We start from the raw sequence: 21,183 nt of genomic DNA on the forward strand, positions 1-21,183 counted from the left end.
GCCCAGTCACACCAACACCAAGACCTCTTCAGCAGCCTCCTCCTGGTCTCCCCACCCCCATCACGGCCATGCTGACTTCCTCCACCACACCTGCCCATGGCAAATCCTGGCTGAGCTGCAGTCATGCTGACCACACACCCAGCCGAGCTCCAACTGCTCCTGGAGCCGAGTCCAGAGCCTTGGACCTACCATTCTGTGGTCTGGAGCTGGTCAGTGCCCCAGCCATCCTGTCTTCCCCAGTCCCGGCTTCAAAGCTGCCAGCAGACAATGCAAGCCACTGCCGCGGGGTGGGGGTGGGGTCTCTGCCGCTCCCCAGGGCCGGCCCCCAGCTCATCACTTATCAGTCCTGTTTTATGTGCTAGAGAGTTCTTTCTGGCCATTGGGTATGGGTTCTTACCATGCACCCTGAGCTCCCTGCACAGGCCGCTGTAGTTCTTGTGACCTTAGCTGCCTGGCTCATGGTGACCACACAGCACCATTGATGCAATGAACACCTGACTCAGCAGAGGTACTGTGCAGCTGGGAGGGGGCCCTGTGGCCCCTCCTAACCCTGACCAGGCCGCTCGCCAGGTGCTCACGACCACCCAAAAGACCCAAAAGGTTGAGTCTTTATTAGACCCATTTTACAGACTGGGAAACTGACATGCGCAGCAATGAAGTCAGTGGGCAGCTGGGGCAGGAGTCGACCCAGGCTCACCCTGACTATGCCCCGTTGGCCACTGTCACCCTGGGGGCACCACCTCCCCACCGCTGCTGGCATTCCTTCCCTTGGTTTCAGGACCGGCGGGCATGGGGCACAGGAGCAGTCCCCTCAGCAAACAGCTTGAGGGAGAAGTCCAGGGCTGGGGCCGCCTGGGTGAGCATCCCCAGGGAGATGACATCCACATGGGGCCCACAGAACTGATGCAGGTTGCCCAGTGTGACGCCGCCGCTGGCTTCCACGGCCATGTTTGGGAATTGGGCCTTCAGTGCCGCGGCCGTGAGATGAAGCTCCTGCAGGACACAAGGTGGGGGGGTGAGAGCCCCTCTCCGTGCGCCCACCCCAGGGCACAGAGCCCTCCCTGCCCCAGACTCACCTCTGGCTGGAAGTTATCCAGCAGCACCAGGTCGGCTCCAGCCCGGGCGGCATCCAAGGCCTCCTGCAGGCTGCTGCACTCCACCTCGACCTTCAGGGCAAAGTCTGCCACCCCCCGTGCCCCCCGCACTGCCTGCAGGAATAGGAGGGGGTCCTGAGGCTGGCATGGGCCCCCTGCAGGCAGGACAGCTGGAGCTGGGATTGGAAAGGTCCTGAATGGGTAATGAACTTGGGACTGATGCAGAAAGTACACCTGGCGATGTTTTCTGTTGGGGTACAATCATGTATTCGGGGATTACTTTTATGGGTGCAAAAAGGGTTAGATATCAGCAACATTTGAAATCTGGGTCTGACACTTCCATGAGACTCAGAGAAGATGTTCCAGACAGGAAGATGAGCCCTGGGTTCCCCTGGGGACCTGTTCCAGGGTTGGACAGCAGGAGGGGTAGCCCGTTCTGTACATGGAGCAGTTGAGGCTGGAGGGCTCTGGCAGCCCTGGAGCCCAGGCTGGTACTGGGCACACCTCCCACCCCGGCCACCAGTGCCACCCGGGAGGTGCACGTACCTTCTGCACGTCCCCGGCCGCCACGATGTGGTTGTCCTTCACCATCACCAGCCCTCCCAGGTCGTAGCGGTGGGAGGCCGCCCCGCCCACCAGCAGCCCGTATTTCTCCACCATCCGGAAGCCCGATGTTGTCTTCCTCGTGCCAGCCACATGGCCTGTCCAGCCGGTGGCCCTGGCGACTCGCACCGCAGTGGTGGCTGCACTGGCAATGCCGCTGCAGCGGGCCAACACGTTGAGGGCCACCCGTTCTCCCAGCAGCAGGCAGTGTGCAGGGCCCTGGACCTCAGCCACCTTGGTCACAGGCACCAGCTCCGACCCCTCAGGCAGGGACCAGGAGACCTGGCAGCCGAGCTGGGTGAAGACGGCCTCAAAGAATGGCTGCCCAGCCAGGACACCAGGGGACTTGGCCCAGAGTGCTGCCTGTGCAGGTGATGCCCCCGAGACCAGGGCTGAGAGGTGGAGGCCCGGGCAGTCTTCCTGCAGCCAGCTGCTCGCCAGCGCTGCCAGTGTCGGAGCGGGCAGCAGCAGTGGCAGGCCTGGGGGACAAAAGACAGAAGCCTTTCAGCCTGGGAGGACAGTATACATGGTGACAACCTGTGGATTGGCCACAGCCAATCAGCAAGAAGATCGGGTGTTCCAGGGGCGGGTACTGGGGCCCAGGGTGGTTCTGGGGGCCGGATGGGGTTGCCCAACAGAGCAAATGGAAGGATGAAGCACCCCAGGGTAGGTGTTGGGCACAGCACTTGCCATCGCTTGGAACACCAACATTGCACACCTGAGCCTGGCGGTGAGCTCTAACCCACTGGGCTCTCAGCCCAGCTGCCTGCTAGCGCATACCAGGACAGCAGGGGCTCAGGTACATGGGCCCTGACATCCACCAAGAGACCAGACAGGAGTTCTGGCTTCTACGTGCCAGTGGAGAGAAAACCTCTCTCATCAAAAATTAAAGCAGGGCCAGGTCTGGTGGCCTAGTGGCTTAAGTCCTGACCTTGAACGCGCCAGGATCCCATATGGGCACTAATTCTAATCCCGGCAGCCCTGCTTCCCATCCAGGGAAAGCAGTCGAGAACGGCCCAAAGCCTTGGGACCCTGCACCTGTGTGAGAGACCCTGAATCAGCTCCTGGCTTCAAGTCGGCTCAGCTCTGGCTATTGTGACCTTTTGGGGAGTGAAGCAGTGTATGCAAAGTCCTTCCCTCTGTTTCTTTGTCTCTGTAAATGTGATCTGACTTTCCGATAAAGATTTATTGAATATTTTAAAAAAAACTATTTATTTGAAAGGCAGAGTTAAAGAGACAGGACGAGAGAGAGAGAGAGAGTGAGTTTCCATCTGCTGGTTCACTCCCCAATTGGCTGCAACAGCTGGGACAAGGCCAGGCCACAGCTAGGAGCCTCATCTGGTCTCCCATGTGAGTGCAGGGGCCCAAGCACTTGGGCCATCCTCCACTGCTTTCCTAGGCCATTAGCAGGGAACTAGATTGGAAGTGGACCAGCCGGGACTCGAACTAGCACCTATGTGGACCAGCCCAACTCGCTGTTTAGGCCATTTGGGACTGAACCAGCAGATGGAAGCACTCTCTGTGTAACTGTATCAAGTAAAATCAGTTAAGATTTAAAAGAGGAAAAAGACGTGGAGAGCAGACCTGGGCCCTGGCCCCTGACCCCAGGTGCTCTGATCTGGGCTCCGAGTGCCCCCAGCTTAACCCCTGAGCCAGACACCTACCCAGGGCCAGTGGTGGGCTGGCGGAGGACCACAGAGGGCATGCCAGGCCCGGGGTTGCCACACAGCAAACTGATGGCAGTCAGCCCTGTGAACTTAGGGGTCGGGGTTGGAGGTTCCTCTGCTTCTTTCTGGCCCTGGGGGTCTCCTCCAAACCCAAAGCCAAGGTCAGCTGGCATTTCTACAGGGGCAGACTGCCCATGGGAAGAGGGCAGGGACAATGAGACTGCAGCCCTGTTCTTCAGGGGCATCCACGGGTCCTCGCCCCGGAAACTAAGGGTTTGGATGGAGTGTGTGTATTGGTGGGGCTTCCTTCCTTAGCAGCAGCTAATGGACGCTCTCAGGGACCTGCCAGGGCAGTGGACAGCAGACAGGACCCCGACGCGGTACAGCATTGCCACCTGGTGGCTTGAAGAAGACTTGCAGCCTCGTGGACAGCCCTGGCCTTCCCGGGGAGGAGGAGCTGAAGGGATGGCAGGCAGGAGTGGTGGGATGAGAGACGCTGTCTCAGTCTCTCTGTTGTAACCCTGTCTTTCAAACAAATAACTATATCTTAAAACAAAGGGGAAAAATTCCACTGTTTTGGGCATGAAATGCACTCCAAAAAAGGCAAGTTGATGGGCCTGGAGCAATAGCCTAGTGGTTCTCGCCTTGCATCCACTGGGATCCTATATGGGTGCCGGTTCGTATCCCGGCTGCTCCACTTCCTATTCGGCTGTGGCCTGGGAAAGCAGTGGAGGATGGCCCAAGGCCGTGGGACCCTGCACACATGTGGGAGGTCCAGAGGAAGCTCCTGGCTCCTGGCTTCAGATCGGCTTAGCTCCAGCTGTTGTGGGAGCAGACTAGCGCACAGAAGATTCTTCTGTCTCTCCTTGTCTCTGTATATTTGCTTCTCCAATAAAAATATAAACTATTTTTTTTTGAAACAAGACAAATTGATATAGAGTGACAGGCACAATTCAGTGGTTTCTCAGGGCTGGTTGTATGAGAAGGGGGCGGGGTCTTATTGGAGTGACAGACATTTCTATGAGCCAGACCACTCGGTACATTTGGGAAAAATCAGGGCCTTGGGCACTTGCACAGGGACCAACGCACTGACCGACGACATGAGCCATTCCCTCCTTACATTTCAGGGAGCCAACGCACCCAGGCGGTCAGCATCAGACGTCAAGTTCAAGAGCCCCCCAAGCCCGCCCTGACAGCTGGACCCGTGGCTGCTGGCTTACACCTCAGACAGTTCAACTGTCTTCCTTTTGACTCATTTCTACTTCAAGATCCAGAGAACAGGCCCAGCGAAGTAGACTAGCAGCTAAAGCCCTCACCTTGCACGCACCGGGATCCCATACCTGTGCCAGTTCTAATCCCGGCAGCTCCACTTCCCATCCAGCTCCCTGTTTGTGGCCTGGGAAGGCAGTCGAGGACGGCCCAAAGCTTTGGGACCCTGCACCCGCGTGGGAGAGGTTCCTGGTTCCCGGCTTCGGATCGGCACAGTACTGGCCGTTGCGGCTCACTTGGGGAGTGAATCATCGGATGGAAGATCTTCCTCTCTGTCTCTTCTCCTCTCTGTATATCTGACTTTGTAATAAAAATGGATAAATGTTAAGCAGTGCGAGCCCCCATTTGCTGCAATTCAAATCTGGGGAGTGGGTGTTTAGTGGACAAGACACCGATGTGCCCCATTCACGTGTCTGGGTTCAGTTTCTGAGTCTGATTTCTGACCCCAGCTTCCCGCCCATGCGGACCCTGCAAGCCAGTGGCGATGGCTCAAGCAGCTGGTCCCTGCCATATACACGAGAGCCAGAGCTGGACTGAGTGCCAGGCTCCAGGCTGCAGCCCAGCCCCGGCCACTGCAGGCGTTTGGGATGGATGAGGCACGGGAGAGCTGTCTGCCTCTGTCTGCCTGTCAAATAAGAAATATTAAGAAGGAAACTTGTTTACTGAAAATTATGTTCTCACAGGGGCCAGTGCTGTGGTATAGTAGCTTAAGCCTCCACCTGCAGTGCTGGCAACCCACACGGCCACCGGTTCAAGTCTTGGATACTCAACTTCCAAACCAGCTCCTTGCTCAAGTGCGTGGGAAAGTAGCAGAGGAAGGTTTAAGTCCTTGGGCTTTTGCACTCACATGGGAGACCTGAAAGAAGCTCCTGGCTCCTGGCTCTGGACCAGCCCAGCTCTGGGAGTGAACCAGAAGATCCATTCTTCAAAGGGGGAACCACAGCTCCTGAGGTCAGTAACTTGCTGGAGTTGCCGCAGTCCCAACGGGATATAACTCCAGGTCATTTCCAAAGGAAAGTCACCAGGCTGACTGGAAGGTGCCCAGCGTGTCACCCTGCATGGGACACAGCCCCCCCACTGTTCCTGCTAAATAGGCTTCATGGCCCCACCAGAGGACCCCCAAACAGGGAGTGGAGGGGAGGTGACAATGTGGTGAGCTGTGAGCCGTCAGGGACCTGTGCAGGGCACACGGAAGGGGCTGGTGATTGCGGAGCCCGGTGCCCGCCCCATGTCTCCTGCCTCCTCTCCGGCCCCTCCTCCCCCCTCCTACTGCAAGTCAGGAACAGACTTTGCCCCCACCTCTGAGCTGTCGACAAGCAACAAAGTCCAGGGCTGTCCCTGCGCCAAGCCCCTCTAGCCCCTAGGCCACTTTCGGCCCAGCCCTATTCTGAACCACTCTAGCCCCTCTCCTCCCCAGAGAGGAGCTCTCCAGGGCCCCAACACAGCAGGAGCAAGAAGGGCCGAGAGGCCTGGTGCAGGGGGAGCTGGGGTGGGACTGTGACGTGGGTGGCAGGAGGCAGAGGGAGGAGAATAGCCGGAGTGCGCAGGGCACAGGCGGTCCTGCAAGATTAGGAGAGGGGCTGGGGGAGCCGGGGCACAAGGGAGCAGGTGGCCCTGTACCTGCTGCATCCATGATGACTCGGGCTGCTGGCTGGCGTGTCCACTGCTGGGATCCTCTGACCCAGTGGTGGGGCTGAGGCCAGAGCCGGGGGTGGGGCTGCCAGAGGAAGGGGCTGGTCCAGCCGGCAGGGTCAGCCTTTCAGCTTGCTGGGCCCTCCCCCTGTCCTCCCTGGGGACCCTGGCACGTCCATGGCTTGGAGAGCCAGTAGCCCTGTTTCTGCCTGGCTCTGCCCAGAGCACCAGGCTGGGAACAGGGGAGCTGGGCTGTGCCCTGAGTGAGGGCTGCACGCCTCCTGGGTGGGAAAACTGAAATGGAGGCTTCAGTTCTGCTTCCGTCCTCTTTGATGTCTAAACACATTTTAAAAAATTATTTGCTTTATTTATTTTCCGAAAGGCAGAGTTAAACAAAAAGAGAGAGATCTTCCATCTGCTGGTTCAGTCTGATGGGCTGCAACAGCCACAGCTGGGCCAGGCTGAAGCCACGAGCCTAAAACCCCATCCAGGTGTCTCACAGGGGCAGCAAGGACCCAAGCACTTGGGCCATCTTCCGCTGCCTTCCCGGGCATGTTAGCAGGGAGCTGAATCAGTAGTGGAACAGCTGGGATTCGAACCTGTGCTCATATGGGATGGCATTGTCACAGGTGGCAGCTTAACCTTCTAAGCCACAATGCCAGGCTCTCAAACACTTTTTTAACCTTTTGAAATTGTTTTTTTCCATCTAAAATTTTCAATTTTATCGTACAATTCTGTATAGTCTGGGATTGTCCTCCCCCAGTCCACCCTCTGACTGATTTTTCCCCTATTGTCACAACAGTACATTTTTTCATAAGAAGCTACAATTCCATCAGCCTGCTATTTAAGTGTGCCCCAACATTGCTGCTACAGACAATGTCAGACAGTCCGTCATCCCATTGCAGTCCACCTGGGGGTTGGTCCCCAAAGAAAGCCTGCCAGACGTGATCCCAGACCTGACTCCTATGTGTGCCAGCCAGTGCAAGGTTTGGCTCAATCTGTCACCCACATCAACCTACACACACACTGGTAGGTAGAGTCGCCAGTCAGTTCTGTGCCCAGCCCCATCTCATATATAAACCAGTGGATGCTATGGACCAGCCCATCTCTGCCCACCACACACTTTGCCCTCACACATACCTGAGGGAACAGCAGCTCAGTCAGAGTAACCCCCAGGAATGCCCAGCAGGCTTGTCTCTAGCTTCATTTCCTGTGCATGCTGGTATATGCTGCAAACTGGTCTAGTCTATCTTGCATCCCATTTGCCTCTTGTACACATTAGTGGGTGTTGCAGCCTAGCTCAGCCTGACCCACCTCACTATCCAGTCTGCATGTATGCAGGTGGGTGCTGCCATCTGTCCAGCCAGGTCCAGCCCCAGCTCTGCTTCTCTTGCTCACTGGTAGGAGCTGCAGCCCATCAGAGGGATGCCTACAACTTCCCTACTAGGCCCACTCCCAGCCCCATATCTTGCCCCTTCCAGGTGGTACTATGGTTCAGTGTGACAGGACTTGCCCCCAGTCCCAGCATTTGCCAGCAGATGTTGTGGCAAAGCCTGACCAGCCTGCATCTACTGTGGCTCATGCGTGCAGCAGTGGGTATGTTGCTTAGCCCAGCCTGTCTCTCCCCCTAAGAGCTCATACGCAGGCCCCTACCGGGCTTACCCCTCTCTCTTTCGGGGTCTTGTGTATGTTGGTGGGTGCCATGGCCAAGCCCACCTCACTGGCCTTTGCAAGTAGGTGCTGAAGCCTGGCCCAGCTTGGCCTGTACCCAGTTCCAGCTCATGCTTTGGGTACTACAGCCTAGCCCAGTCCAGCCAGTCCCCATTCCTGGCCCTAATGTGAACCACCTAGTGTTATAGCCTGAGCTGGCCTGTCCCACACCCCTTCTCGTAACTGCCAGTAGGTGCTATGAACTGGCCCAGTACAGCCTGCTCCCAGATCAGAGCCACACATATGTTGGCAGGTACTGTAACCTGGGCTGGTTTGCTCCCGGTCTCAGTTCTTGGGTTCACCTGTAGGGACTGTGTCCTGACAGAGGAGTTCCCCAATCTCCTCTAACAGGTCTTCTCCCAGTCACAGATCTTGTGCATTTGGTTTGGTTCTTGGCTTTGGCTGACTTGGCCCACTTCCTGTGCTGGCTACAGCAGCCTTGTCCAACCAGGCCACACCCACTCCGGCTCTTACTGTTAGATGCCACAGCCCAGCCCCATGTGGCCCATCCCCAGACTTGGTTTTCATGTGCTTCACTGGGTACCAGGCCAAGCCCAGCCTGTCCTACACCCACTCTGGCTCTCACAGGCACCAGTGGGTGCTAGAGCCTAGGCCAGTATGCAACATCCCAGACCTAGTCTACACCTATGCCGTGGGATACTTCAGCCATGTCCAGACCAATCTGTCACCCCATTCCAGCTCTCATGCTCAGCAGTGGGAATCACAGCCAAGCCAGGACATCTCCTTAATTCCCTTGCCAGGTCCACTCTCGGCCACAGATCTAGCACACTTTGTTTCTCCTTCTCTCTGTAAATCTGCCTAGCCAAATTAAAACACACACACACACACACACACACACACGTGGAGGCTACAGTCCACCTGGCTGTCCTCCAGGGAATCACAGAGCTTGGTGTCAAGGCTGTAGCTGGGCACAGCCCCAACTCCATTCTCCACTGGCCCTTGGGCATAGCTGATGCCCACTCGGGATCTTCTGGGCCCGAGGAGCGCCGTCCTGCCAACAACCCAGAGAGACTCTGCCCGAGCCCAGCACACTCGCCTGCCTACGGTCAGCCTGACCAGCTGCTTCAGGCAATTGAGCTGCTCCTTCAGGCAGCGTCAGCAGCCCATGGGGCTCAGGCTGGACAAAGCAAGGGATGGCCTGGGGCTCTGACATCAGCCCTGACCCTGGGTAGACTGTACACAGAAGGGGTGTGGGTTGGGGGCACCAGAAGGCCAGCTCCTGTATTTTTTAAAATTATATTTTTGACAATCTTTACATAGTTAATTAGGGTAAAAAGGTACAAGGGCTATAGGAAAGTGGGTAAGAGTATTATCTCCATATCGTTTCCTTCATATATCTGAGGTAAAGGGAATATTGAGGGAGAAACCCCACCTAGTCTCCCACCTACCTCAGGTCCCGGATGTGGAGCATGCTCTGAGATACTTGCTCAAGTGGTTTTGATAGTTCACCAGTTATGAATCACTGCCAATCTCGCCACTCCAAGCATGATGAGGTCATTGAAGAATCCACTGATTGACATAGTCCATCATAGAGTCTCCATTTGTCCAGTACTTCGCTGCCAACATATAGCTGAGGTGGTTGATTGACCTGTTCTGTCTTCCGTCTTTTCTTGGTTAGGGTTCTGAGTCTGCCATTTCGATTGGGGAGATCCCCAAAGAAAGTTTGAAGTGTTCCCAGACCAGATTCTTGTATGTACTAGCAAGTACAGGGCCTGCCACAGTCCATCGCCCTGATCAGCTGGTGGTTGCAATTGCTGGGTTGGTTCTGTTTTCAGCCCCGACTTCCACTGGAACCAATGGGTGTTGCAGTCCAGCCTGGTTCTGCCCAGCACATACTCGGCCCTCACATAAACCAGTGGGAGCTGCAGCCCAGTCAGACCGACCCACAATAACCCCCACCAGGCCCACCCCCACCCTGGTTTACCAGTATGTGTAGCAGACTACTCCAGTCTGCCCCATATCCCATTTGGCTCACATACATGTCAACAGGCACTGAAGCTTAGTTCCATCTAACCAGCTCAACCATCCAGCCCTCACAGATGTTGCTGAGTGTCTCTCTGTCCAGCCACTCCAGCCCCTTTCCTAGTTTTTTGTGCCCTCCAGCGGGAATGGCAACCCAAGAGGGAGGAGCCCACTGTTTCCCTCCCAGTTCTCTCTCACTCCCAGACCATGCACTCTCCAGGTGGTTCTGTAGTTTGACTTGACAGAATTAGCCCCCCATGCCAGCTTCTGCCAGCTGTTGCTGCGGCCAAGCCCCAACAACCCTCACCCACTCTAATTTTGTTTGCACCAGTAGGAATAATCCGCCCATCCTGGCTTTTCCCTGATCTAGTCCACATGAGGCGCACAGGTGCTGTAGCCCTGCCTAGTCTGGTCTGCCCCCATCCCAGCTCATGCTCTCCAGTGGGTGTAGCCGTCCAGCAAGGGAACCACCCCTTATTCCCCTACAGGCTCTGCCCTCTCCCTTCCTGGTTCTCACGTGTGCTGGATGGGTGCTGCAGTCACATCTGGTACAGGCAACCTCACCCTGACATTCCGCATTGTGGACTGGTTTTTGTTGCGACCTAACCCGGCCCGACCCACACTCTGTTCTGGTGCTCGGATTTGCCAATGGATGATGTGAACTGCTTCAGCTTGGTCTGCCCTTGACCCATGCCAAATGTATGCCAGTGGGAAACTTTCCATGGCCTATTCTGGGCTGTTTCCTATCATGCTTCTTGCACTTACCTGCAGGGACTGTGTCCTGCCAGAGGAGTTGCCCAGGCTCCTCCATCAGAACCCTCCCAATGCCAGATTTTGCGCATAACAGGGGTCCATGAGCCAGCCCTACTCAGTTCACCTCCTGTCCTAGTAGGAACAGTGGCTTGTCCTGACTGGCCTTCAACCCAAGCTGGTTCCTGCTGTTGGATGATTCAGCCCAGCCATGGCTCGTCCGTACCCACATACAGCTCACACATGGCTCAGTAGGGGCTGAGACCTAGCCTAGTCCGTCCCACATCTACTCTGGTCCTCCAGGACACCAGACGGTGTTGGGGTCTGGCCGGCTTGGTGCGTCCAGTCCCAGTCCACACTTGTGCCAAGGGAAACTAAAAGTGTTTCCTGACCAGAATGACAGCTTCTGTATTTTTAATACTGATGCTTAGGCACACTGGGAAAAAGATGATTCATTTAGGGGCTTTTCGGGCCTTGGTGGGAGCCTCACTTGGGGAGGGGGAGGGGCACAAAGAGGACCAAGGAGCCAATGGGTTTCAGAGGGGCAGAGGACGGAACACTGGGCCTGCTGTCTCCAGGCAACCCCATTGTCTGCTGCCTATATAAAGCCCCAGCATGCCTTGCTCTGGCAACACTTGGTGGGATTGTCAGACCAGTTTAGCACCCCGCACACAAACACGTCCTGGCGATAAGCTGGCCTACGCTCCAGCGTACACAGCTTTCTGGGACTGCTAGGATGTCCCATGGCTCTACTTTGGAGCTATGTTTTATATTTTGTTGAAGTGGTGCTGAGGAGGGACGTGAAAGAACATCAAGATGAGACTACGGCATTTTGCTGACAGAGCTCTGAACACTGTTCCAGATCATGGAACAGAAGAACAAATTATTAGCCGATTATCAGAACACCTTAAAGGAGAAAGATGCCAAAATAAGAGACCTCCACACAAGGCACACAGCTCTGTTGAGCGACCGAGAGAAAATGGAGCCTCTCACTGATCCTATAGACGGGAATTCCAGCGCCGACAAGGTACCATCCGCTGCAGTGAAACACACCATCCAGAAACTGCCAGCAGAGTTGGCAAAGGAAGTTCCCCAAATCCTCAAAACTCGTGACCAGTCTAATTCAACAACAGGAGATGCCTTAAGTCAGCTCCAAGGTTTGGGAGAGGCCTCCAACAAATCCTCAGGAGAAGGAACATGTGTCACCTGGAGAGAGCCTTTGAAAGACCTCCATGAGGAATTGAAGAGCCTGAAAAGATCCTTAGTGGCCAAAGACGAAATATTGTTAAGATAAAGATAAACAGAGGGACCCGGCACAGTAGCCTAGAGGCTTAAGTCTTCGCCTTGCACCTGCCAGGATCCCATATGGGTCCCAGTTCATATCCTGGCTGCTCCATTTCCCATCTAGTCCCTGCCTGTGGTCTGGGAAAGCAGAAGACGGCCCAAAGCCTTGGGACCCTGTACTCACATGGGAGACCCAGAAGAAGCTCCTGGTTTCATATCAGGCCAGGCCAGGCTATAGCATCCGATGGCAAAGGCTAGGTGATGGGTTATGCTGGAATGGGTTGGAGCAACCTCCAGGCATATGCAAGATCTGTGGCTGGGAGCAGGCCTGTTTGGGGAGCTAAGGGACACTCCAACTGGGCTGTGGTACCCACTGGTGAGTGTGAAAGCTGGAATGGGGGTGATGATCTGGGCTGGACATGGCTACAACATCCCTCAGCATGAGTGTGAACCGGGTCTGGGATGTGCCAGACTGGTCTAGGCTCCAATACCTGATAGTCTCATAAGAGCCAAGGTGGATGTAGAACAAGCTGGATAAGATCTCTGCACCTGCTGAGCCATGAGAGAGCTAGGTCTGGGAGTGTGCCATGTGGATCTGGACACCCAATGATAAGAGCTGCAACAGGTGTGGGCTGTTCAGGCAAGGCCATTGTATTGCTGGGACAGGAGGTGGGCCAAGTCAGGCTAGGTCAAGAATCTACCCATGTGTAAGAAATCTGCAACTGGGAGGTGACATGCTAGAGAAACTTGAGGAACTCCTCTGTCAGGCACAGTGCATGCAAGTAAGTGTAAGAACCAAGGCTGGGAGTAGCCCACATCAAGGCCAGGTTACAGTACCCACTAGCATACATGTAGGTCAGGTCTGAGGGCAGACCAGGCTCAGCCAGTTCATAAAACCAACTAGCATTTATGAGAAACAGGGTGGGATGCAGGACAAGCAAGGCTGGGCCACAACACCCACCAGTTTACATTAAGGTCGGGACTGGGGGATGGTGAGCTGGACTAGGCTTCACACCTGCCAGTATGAGCTGGAAGTGGAAGTAGACTGGCTGAGCCAGGCTGTAGCACCTGGTGGTGAATGCCAAGGTGAGGTGAGTCATGCCGATCTGGGACACAGCTCCCACCAGCACTCATAAGACCCCAGAATGGGGATAAGCCCGGTAGGGGGGTTTTGGGGGCTATCCTGCTGGTGAATATGACAGCTGGAACTGGGGCAGACCAGACTAGGCAGGGCTACAAAAGCCACTGACCTGCATATGAGCTGGGTTAGGGGGAGAGACAGGCTGAGCTAAGCAACCGTATCTACTGGTGTACCATATCTAAGTATAAGTGGGGGCTGGTCAGGCTCTGCCGCAGCATCAGCTAGCAGGTTTTGGGACTAGGGGCAAGTTCTGTCAGGCTAGACCACAGAACCACCTGGAAAGTGCAAGATCTGAGGCTGAGCATGGGACTAGTAAGTAAGGAAACTGTGGGCAACTCTCTTATATGCTGCAGCTCCCACCAGTGAGTATGAGAACTAGAGATGGGGCAGGCCTGGCTGAACAAGCAGGCAGTGTGAGCTGGATAGTGAGGTCAGTCAGGCTGAGTTAGGCTTCAATGCCCAATGATGTGTACAAGAGCTGAATGGGATGCGAGACAAACTGGACCAGTTTGCTGCACATACCAGCATGTACAGAAAGCAGGGCTGGAGGCGGACCTGGTAAGGGTTATTGGGGGTCATTCCAACTGGGCTGCAGTTCCCACTAGTGTGCATGAGGACAAAGTATGTGGTGGGCAGGGATGAGCCTGGTTGTAGCATCCATTGGTTTGTATTTGAGATGGAGCTAGGGACAGAACTGACCCAGCAACTGCAACCACCAGTGTTTGAGTAGGTTAATATGGATGTTGTACTGAGCCAGACCCCACACTGGTTGGCACACACAGGAATCAGGTTGGGGTCACCCCTAGGAAGATTTTTTGGGGGGAACCACCTCCCAACTGGATCACTGGACTCAGAACTCCACCATGGTGAAAATCACAGGGTCTGTGGTCTGACCGAGCAGCACATGAGTCAGAACTGGGTCTTGTTCATTGCTGAGGCCTGTGCAGTGGACAGCATACCCAGAATGCACCTGGGGAACATGACAACCATCCATTGAAGGCCTGCAGAAATGTCTAGTACCATGGATGGCAGTATAAATCGAACAGCTCTCCCAGCCAAGTTTTGACAGCGAGAATCTGAGCAAATCAAGACTCTAGGGTGGATTATGTCAGCCAATGCACCTCGGAAGGATTTCCTCAACCTTGGGGCAACGAAATCAACAGCATCTCAGAACGATCAAAACCGGTTAACGAATATCCTCGAAACATGCTCCTTATCGGGGCTCCTGGGATGTTACCGAGTGCTCATCCCCCATCCGCCGGCACTGATTTGGTTGGGCTGCCGAGGAAGGGCCTTCTCTCCCCCACACCCCCAGATATAAGAAGAAAAAAGGAGATTGGGAACAATTGTCTCATCTACTTACTTATACCTCTACCCTCCCCACCGTAGTCAGTGGTCCACAGGCATGTATCCCTCCTAACTATGTAAACATCATAAAAAATAAAATGAATTTATTATTTAACAATAAGAGAAAACGGATCAAAGATATGAAAATTTTAAAAAAGATTAATCACTTTCTTTTGTTTGCAACAAACATGGTATTACAAGCACTTCCGCAGTGGTCACCTGGCTTTCAAAAACATAATTGTGAGTGATCTTGACAAGTATGGGAAGTCATGTGCAGCCATTGCCATAACTGACGTATTTAGTCCGATCACCATCTTCTGTGCTTCCTACTTGTTTCTCTCAGTCCTGCTCTTTGAAATCTTAGAGCATCTACCTTGGCTCTGGTTTTCACTCATCCAAATGAACTTGAACATGGAATTCCAGGCAGCACAGTAGCCACCAGGAATATAACAGCGACGGAGGCAAAGAGCTCACCAGCTGCCCCGCCCCTCTGCCCCCATCCCACCATCACTCCCTTCGGAAGTGTGGTGTGAGTCTCTATTTCAATATTTACAGTACATTTCATATTTTCTTTGCCCTGAAATCCCAGACCACCCCACCACCATCACCCACCCTGCTTCCTTCAGCACCTAGAAACCAGCCACAGCAGACAGGCAGCACCGGGGCAGAGGAGGAGCTGCTGGGCTCCCAGCACAGTCACTGGAGCTGCCAAAACTGAAATGGTGACACTTGGTTTGGTAAATGTCAACCACGAGTTGCGGTAGGTCCAAGGGACTTTTCCAGCTTACTTCTGCTATGCAAATAAACACACCATGTGAGAACTAGGGGAAGGTGGCCAGCGCTTTACCCGCTGCCCCTGGGGTGCCTACCCCAGCTAGCAGGAGGCCAGTTTGCTCCAAGGCTGGGCCCCACAGGGTTGAGGCAAGTGGACCTGAGGCCTCTTCTACCCCCTTGTCTCCCCTTCTAGCTCTCGCTGTTCCTCAGTCTGACCACCTGGTCCTCCTAAGAAGCCTCCAGGCTTTCTAGGTTAGTTGGAATACTGGTGTGATACCAATTACTCTGTCTCAACAACTTCCTCTTTGCAAATTTCCTCTGGGTCCTGGGCAGCTAGCAAAGTCCTCTGGCCCACATCATATCCCGGCGGCTCTCAGCATACCCCGGGGAAGGAGGTGGGGGGATGATCTTAGTCTCTCCTCACTAGTTCAGAAACACCCCCCCCCCCATGGCCTGACAACTCCAGCTTCTTTCCTCTCCTGGTTGGCCTTCTCACTGCTTGCCCTAGGAGGAGGGAGAGAGGTCAGCTCCTGAAAGCACAAAAAAGGCAGCCAGACCAACAGCAACCTGAGCATCTAAGAGAGGCAGGGTCCCACAGCACTGAACCCCCACTGCAGGCTGCCTCCCTGCCTCTGTGTGTGTGTGAGTGTAACAGTGTGTGTGTGTGTGTGTGTGTGTGAAGGATGTATAAGTGTGAGGGTGTGTAAATGTGAAGCTGTGTGTATATGTCAGTGAGGGTGTGTGTGGGTGCTGGTGTGCACTGGCGCGTGGAGCCTTTCGAGGAAGGGGGACGAGGCTGCGCCAGGAAGCCTGTACTTGGGTCACACCTGCGGAGTATTAACCTTTGGCATTGTATGACCTTGGGCTATGGTCTTTGTGTGTGTGTGTGTGTGCGTGCGCGCGCTACTGGCTCTCGGCAAAAACAAGGACACACAAACTCTCAGCAGAGGAGGGAGGGCACCCTGAGACCCACATCTGTTGGCCACTGCAACCCCTTCCTGCCCACCCCCCATCACCCCGACACCCTATGACTCATTGCTCCCCTCCACAGGGGGGAAATTGTCAGCCTGCCCAGACCACACTCAGGAATCAACCCACACAGAGGGACACTGCCTGCCCAGAGCTTCTGAAAACGACACCTGGCCAGGAACTCCCGCCCTCTGCCCTCAGAAGGAGGAAGCGTCAGCCTGCCCCCACCTTAGTCCAGGCCTGGAGGACAGAGTGGGGGGCGTGGGGGCTGGGGCAGGGACAGGGACCAGCCCAGAGTCTGGGAAAGCTACATGCCCACGGGCCTCAGGCTGGCCACGGGCCCAAGGACTCCAAAGAAGATTATGGCTGGGGCAGGGTAGGGGGGCGGTCAAGAACTTTTCAAAGCTCATTCCCCATGGCAGTTCATGTGTGGGCCCTTTCGCCTCTTTCGCACACTCTGGACTCCCTCCTGGGGGAGGAGGGATGAGGAAGGGGAGGGTTTTCTGAGAAGTCCAGATCGTCGATCCCCTGGATTGACTCCAGAGAAAGACGGGCAGAAAAGTGATGGGAGACATGGGACTTCGGAAAAGCCATGGGGGGCCATCCCAGCTAAGGGGCTGGTTACAGGGATTTGCCTGCAGGGGTGGGGTGGGAGGGAGCAAGACTCCAGGGTGGTAACACCTGGAGACGCCTGGTGAGGGAAAGGTTGGAAGTAACAGTAGCAGGGGAGGTGGAGAGGTAGGGGCGTGGGGAAGGGCAGCGAGCTCCAGCACCCGCTCATTCACAAGCGGGGAGGCTCAGCCCCAGGCCCCGCTGCTGGCCCATTGGAAGTAGGGGCGTCAGCAGCCTCTTCCTCGCAACCCACCAGCGGCTCCTCCTCTTCCCCCATAGGGCCGGGGCCTGACCCAGGCCTAAACTCCTCCAGAGCCACCGAGCTCTGTCGAGACTTCCGCCGACCAAAGAAAGTGCTGAGCGTGGGCAGCTGACCAGACTCCTCCACCTCGGGGGTTCCCGAGGCTTTGGGTCCCCCCGACTCTCCTGCGATTGTTAGCACAGCCTCCTCATCGGCAACCCTCACTGGCCCAGCCCAGGCATCCACAGCACCGTTGTATTTTCCGCTTGTGCTTAGAGTCAGGACGCCAGTCCGCCGCTTCTGCCGCCGGCGCCAAAACAGGAGCAGGGCCAGGAGAAGTATGACCACCAGCACAGCCACCAGCATGGCCACCAGCATCATGCCACCCATCTCTGGCTGCACGCTCGTGTTTCCAGAGGGCTCCTTGGTAGTCACCACAGCAGTTTCTACCCTAGTGCCAGAGGTCTCCAGGGAGCTAGGGACCACGGTGATAGGGTGACCATTGGTTGCACTGGTGGTCTCCACAGAGCTACTTGCCATGGTGGTAGGGAATCCACTCATCTCATTGGAGGTCTTGGAAGAGCTGGTTGCCATGGTGATGGGGATTCCGCTGCTCCCACCGGGGGTCTCCACAGTGCTGGTTGCCATGGTAATGGGGATTCCGCTGCTCCCACCGGGGGTCTCCACAGTGCTGGTTGCCATGGTGATGGGAGTTTCCCTGGTCCCATCCTTGGTCTCCACAGAGCTGGTTGCTATGGTGATGGGGGTTCCACTGCTCCCACTGGGGGTCTCCACAGAATTGGTTGCCCTACTGATGGGGGTTCCACTTGTCTCACTGCTGGTCTCCACAGAGCTGGTTGCCATGGTGACGGGGGTTTCACTGGTCCCCCTGGTGGTCTCCACAGTGCTCATTGCCATAGTGACAGGGAATCCACTCGAACCCTGAGCTGGACGTGAAAAGGACAGAGTGCCTTCAGGGGCCTTTGGGGTGGCCATCATGGGCATGCTCTCCCTGGAGACGGGAGAGGTCCCTGAGGTACTGGTCACCGTGGTGATAAGGTGTCCGCTGGGCTCACCAGAGGCTGCTGGGGTTACTAGAGGAGAGCTGGTCATCGTCGCTGGAATGTGGGATCCCTGAGAACTCGCTGCCACGGGGACAACAGGCTCCCTGGCCACACTGGAAGTCTCAGGGTATATGAATGACTTCTCAGAGGAAACTTCCTGGGAGGTTTTGGATTCAGGTGCCAGGGAGCTACCGGGGGACTCACTCTCACCGTCTCTCGAGTTGGCCTTCCCAGAGTCCATTACGGCCAAACTGGTGGAGGAGATGGAAGGCACGGTATTTGACGGTGAAATGGAGAACAAGGCCTGGGAACTCACCACTCTGGGGGCCCAGGAACCCCCAACAAGAAGGAGGAGGAGCAGGGCCATGTCCTGGGCAGTCAGCAGTGGCAAGAGATGGGACCTGCAGGTGGGGACATGGGAGCAGCAGGATTGAGGGGAGGCCAGCGAGGCACACTTCCCTGCCAGCTGCCAGGCCTGGTTTGCGGTCTAACAGCTCTTTCTAGCCCTGGCTTTTGCTATTATCACCAAGTACCAGGGAGCAGCTGCACTCACTCCCCATGAACTCCGAATCCGGCAGTGCCACCTCCACCTCTGGGCCTGCCTTGATTGCCCCCCTCCACTTCCCGTTCAGCCCCTGGGTCCTCTCCCCCACTGCTGCCACCATCACTGAGCAGGAGTCCTTCCCGGCCACAGGCCCAGCCCCAAGCCCCCACACCGAGGACCTTTGCTTCCCAGATCATACACTCTCACCAGCTTCGGTTGATAATCGCAGCACAGAGCTGGGGCGGCCACTCCAACGGCTCCTGAGGCTGAGGCGGGACTGGGGCAGACAGGGCCCCAAGGGGAAAGGAAGTGGGCCCTGACTCCACCCACCCCACCCCTGCATCAAGCCCCACCCCAGTCAGCTCCTCTAAGGAGAGCCTGAGAGGGTACCTGGGGACCCCTTTTGGGGGCAAGGGGAAGTGTTAGCCAAGGTCATCAGGGATGCAGGTGGGGGGGTCCCTTGGGGTGGGAATGTCAGGGTTGGGGTGATGGAAATGGACTTGAGGATGGAGGGGTTCTGGGGAGTAGAAGGGAGGGGCAGGTGGTTTGCCATCTGAGGTCCCCTGATGCGACTTTGGGTGGCGTTTCCTGTGCTGACTCTGACAGAGGGTGTTGGTGGGGGTGGAGGGGAGCGGGAGGTGTGTGACAATGTTCTCACAGATCTGTGAATCCTTGATCACCGTCACACCACAAGGCGCTGGAGTCACTGTCCCCGGCCGGGGAGGCATCCCTCAACCACACACAAGGGCACCAAACTCTGCTGAGACCAGCAGAGCCAGGAACCTGGAAGGAGTACCACTGGGTGGAGCATTGGCTGGGGTGTGTCGGGCTCTCAGCTCTCCTGTCTGCAAGGTTTCTCTTTCCTGACTTCCCTCATGAGTAAGCCCTGCCTTGTGGTATGGTGGGCACTTTTAGGTTTTGTCTTACTTAAGAAAAAAAAAAAAAAAAAGACAAAAATCCAAGCTGATTTGTTACAAAGCAGCATATGAACACAATGGAAACTGTACTTTTCTCATAACTTTTCTGGAAGTTTAATTTTTTTTTCAAATAAAACAATACACTATGACACAGAAGCCTCTGTCTTTCCAAGTTGTCTACAGTCCAGTGAGTGCCCCAGATGTGGCCTCACCTTCTTTTGATTTTTTTCTTGTTTATTTATTTATATCCTATGTGAAAAGCAGAGAGAGGGAGAAGTTTCATTGGTGGGTTGTTCTCCAAATGTCTGCAAGATCAGGCAGAAGCCCAGAAGTCCACCCAGGCCTCTCCAGTGAGTGGAGAGAGAGAGAGAGAGAAAGAGAGAGGCCCAAGCCCTGAGCTGCCACCTGCTGCTTCCCAGGGTGTGTATCACCAGGAAACCAGAAAGGGAGCCGGGATTCAAACCCCACGCCCTCCAGTTCAGGGAGTGGACATTGTAAGAGGCTTTTCTCAGCAGTGCCTATAACTGCTTTTCACTGAGCAATCAGAGGGACCGGATGGCCCTTCAGACCCCGTCCCTGCTCCACCCCATCCCCAACACAGCTCCCAGCCGAGCCCACCACACCTGACATGGCCACTCCCCCTGCCTTATCCACACTGCCACTGCTCCTGCCCATTCTGTCCTAAAAACAGCATACCCTGGGGCCTCCACTCCACCTGTAGAACCTGACCACTCATCCTAACTTTTCCTTCTCTGGCCCACCTCCTCTCCAGCCTGCGCCACCAGCCACGATCCTCTCCTTTTCTCTCCATACGCTCCCACCTGCCTCAATCTCCAGGTCATCCTTTACTTTCTGCTTATATTTTTCTTTCTCCTCTCCCTGGGTCCTTAGAGGCTCTGGGATCTCAGGCCTGGATCTGCTCACACAATCTGTCACCAGTCCCAAGAAGGTGCTTGGTACCCAGTTAGGAATCCACTTCAGTATATCAACTCAAGATGTCTGGCTGAGAGAAGGCAGAGGGTTCTAGGCTGAAGGATCCAGGCACGGGGATCCAAGATGGGGGCAAGGTGAGAAGTGGGGCCACAGAGCCAGTCACTCTGCAGCCACGGCCGCCACTGACACCATCAGACGTCATCAGAAGTTAACCAGCTTTTACTAAGAGAACAACTCTACTCTCCACAGGCCCCAGCTCCCCGGTGGGCCTCTGAGGGGCTAATCCAAGCCAGACTTCAGGTGGACAGGAGCTGGTCAGAAGCCACAGGAGAAGATCTGGGCCCCCTGTACCGGCTCCAGGCTACACCACCTGCTCTTGGGATGGCCTCCCTGCCCTTGAGTTCTTCTGCACCCCCCGAAGGTGGACAGATGGCCCATGTAGGTGGCAGGGGCACAGACATGTGGACTACCTCCTGCTGCTTTCCCAAGAGCACCAGCAGGGAGCTGGATCCCAACCAGAGCAGCCAGGACTCGAACCAATGCTCTGATGGTGATGTCACCAGCAGTGGATGAGCCAGCCATGCCGCCACACCAGCCCCTAGTCTCACCATGATATCAAGGATGCAGGAAGATGTGTTTGAGCTAGGGG

The 21,183-nt window shown here is 55.6% G+C and overlaps 2 protein-coding genes across 2 annotated transcripts; both read right to left on the minus strand.

The window, feature by feature from the left end:
* Positions 1 to 774: 774 nt before the first annotated feature.
* Positions 775 to 6,266, minus strand: QPRT (quinolinate phosphoribosyltransferase). Its single transcript, XM_058681095.1, has 4 exons — positions 6,254 to 6,266; positions 1,641 to 2,176; positions 1,077 to 1,208; positions 775 to 993 (listed from the first exon to the last, which is right to left on the minus strand). The coding sequence occupies exons 1-4, from the start codon at positions 6,264 to 6,266 to the stop codon at positions 775 to 777; spliced, it is 900 nt and encodes a 299-aa protein (XP_058537078.1).
* Positions 6,267 to 16,890: 10,624 nt separating this feature from the next.
* Positions 16,891 to 18,987, minus strand: SPN (sialophorin). Its single transcript, XM_004587138.3, has 2 exons — positions 18,892 to 18,987; positions 16,891 to 18,541 (listed from the first exon to the last, which is right to left on the minus strand). The coding sequence occupies exon 2, from the start codon at positions 18,505 to 18,507 to the stop codon at positions 17,005 to 17,007; it is 1,503 nt and encodes a 500-aa protein (XP_004587195.3). The 5' UTR covers positions 18,508 to 18,541; positions 18,892 to 18,987; the 3' UTR covers positions 16,891 to 17,004.
* Positions 18,988 to 21,183: the final 2,196 nt, after the last annotated feature.

Source organism: Ochotona princeps, chromosome 24, assembly GCF_030435755.1.
Source record: "Ochotona princeps isolate mOchPri1 chromosome 24, mOchPri1.hap1, whole genome shotgun sequence".
Classification (NCBI taxonomy): domain Eukaryota; kingdom Metazoa; phylum Chordata; class Mammalia; order Lagomorpha; family Ochotonidae; genus Ochotona; species Ochotona princeps.

Bases quoted from the DNA above. Each gene is read 5' to 3' on its own strand.
- QPRT (XM_058681095.1), bottom strand. The intron at 1,209-1,640 runs GTACGTGCACCT...CTATTCCTGCAG, and splicing joins CGGCCGGGGACGTGCAGAAG to GCAGTGCGGGGGGCACGGGG. The intron at 994-1,076 runs GTGAGTCTGGGG...TGTGTCCTGCAG, and splicing joins TGGATAACTTCCAGCCAGAG to GAGCTTCATCTCACGGCCGC.
- SPN (XM_004587138.3), bottom strand. From the start codon at position 18,507: ATGGCCCTGCTCCTCCTCCTTCTTGTTGGGGGTTCCTGGGCCCCCAGA.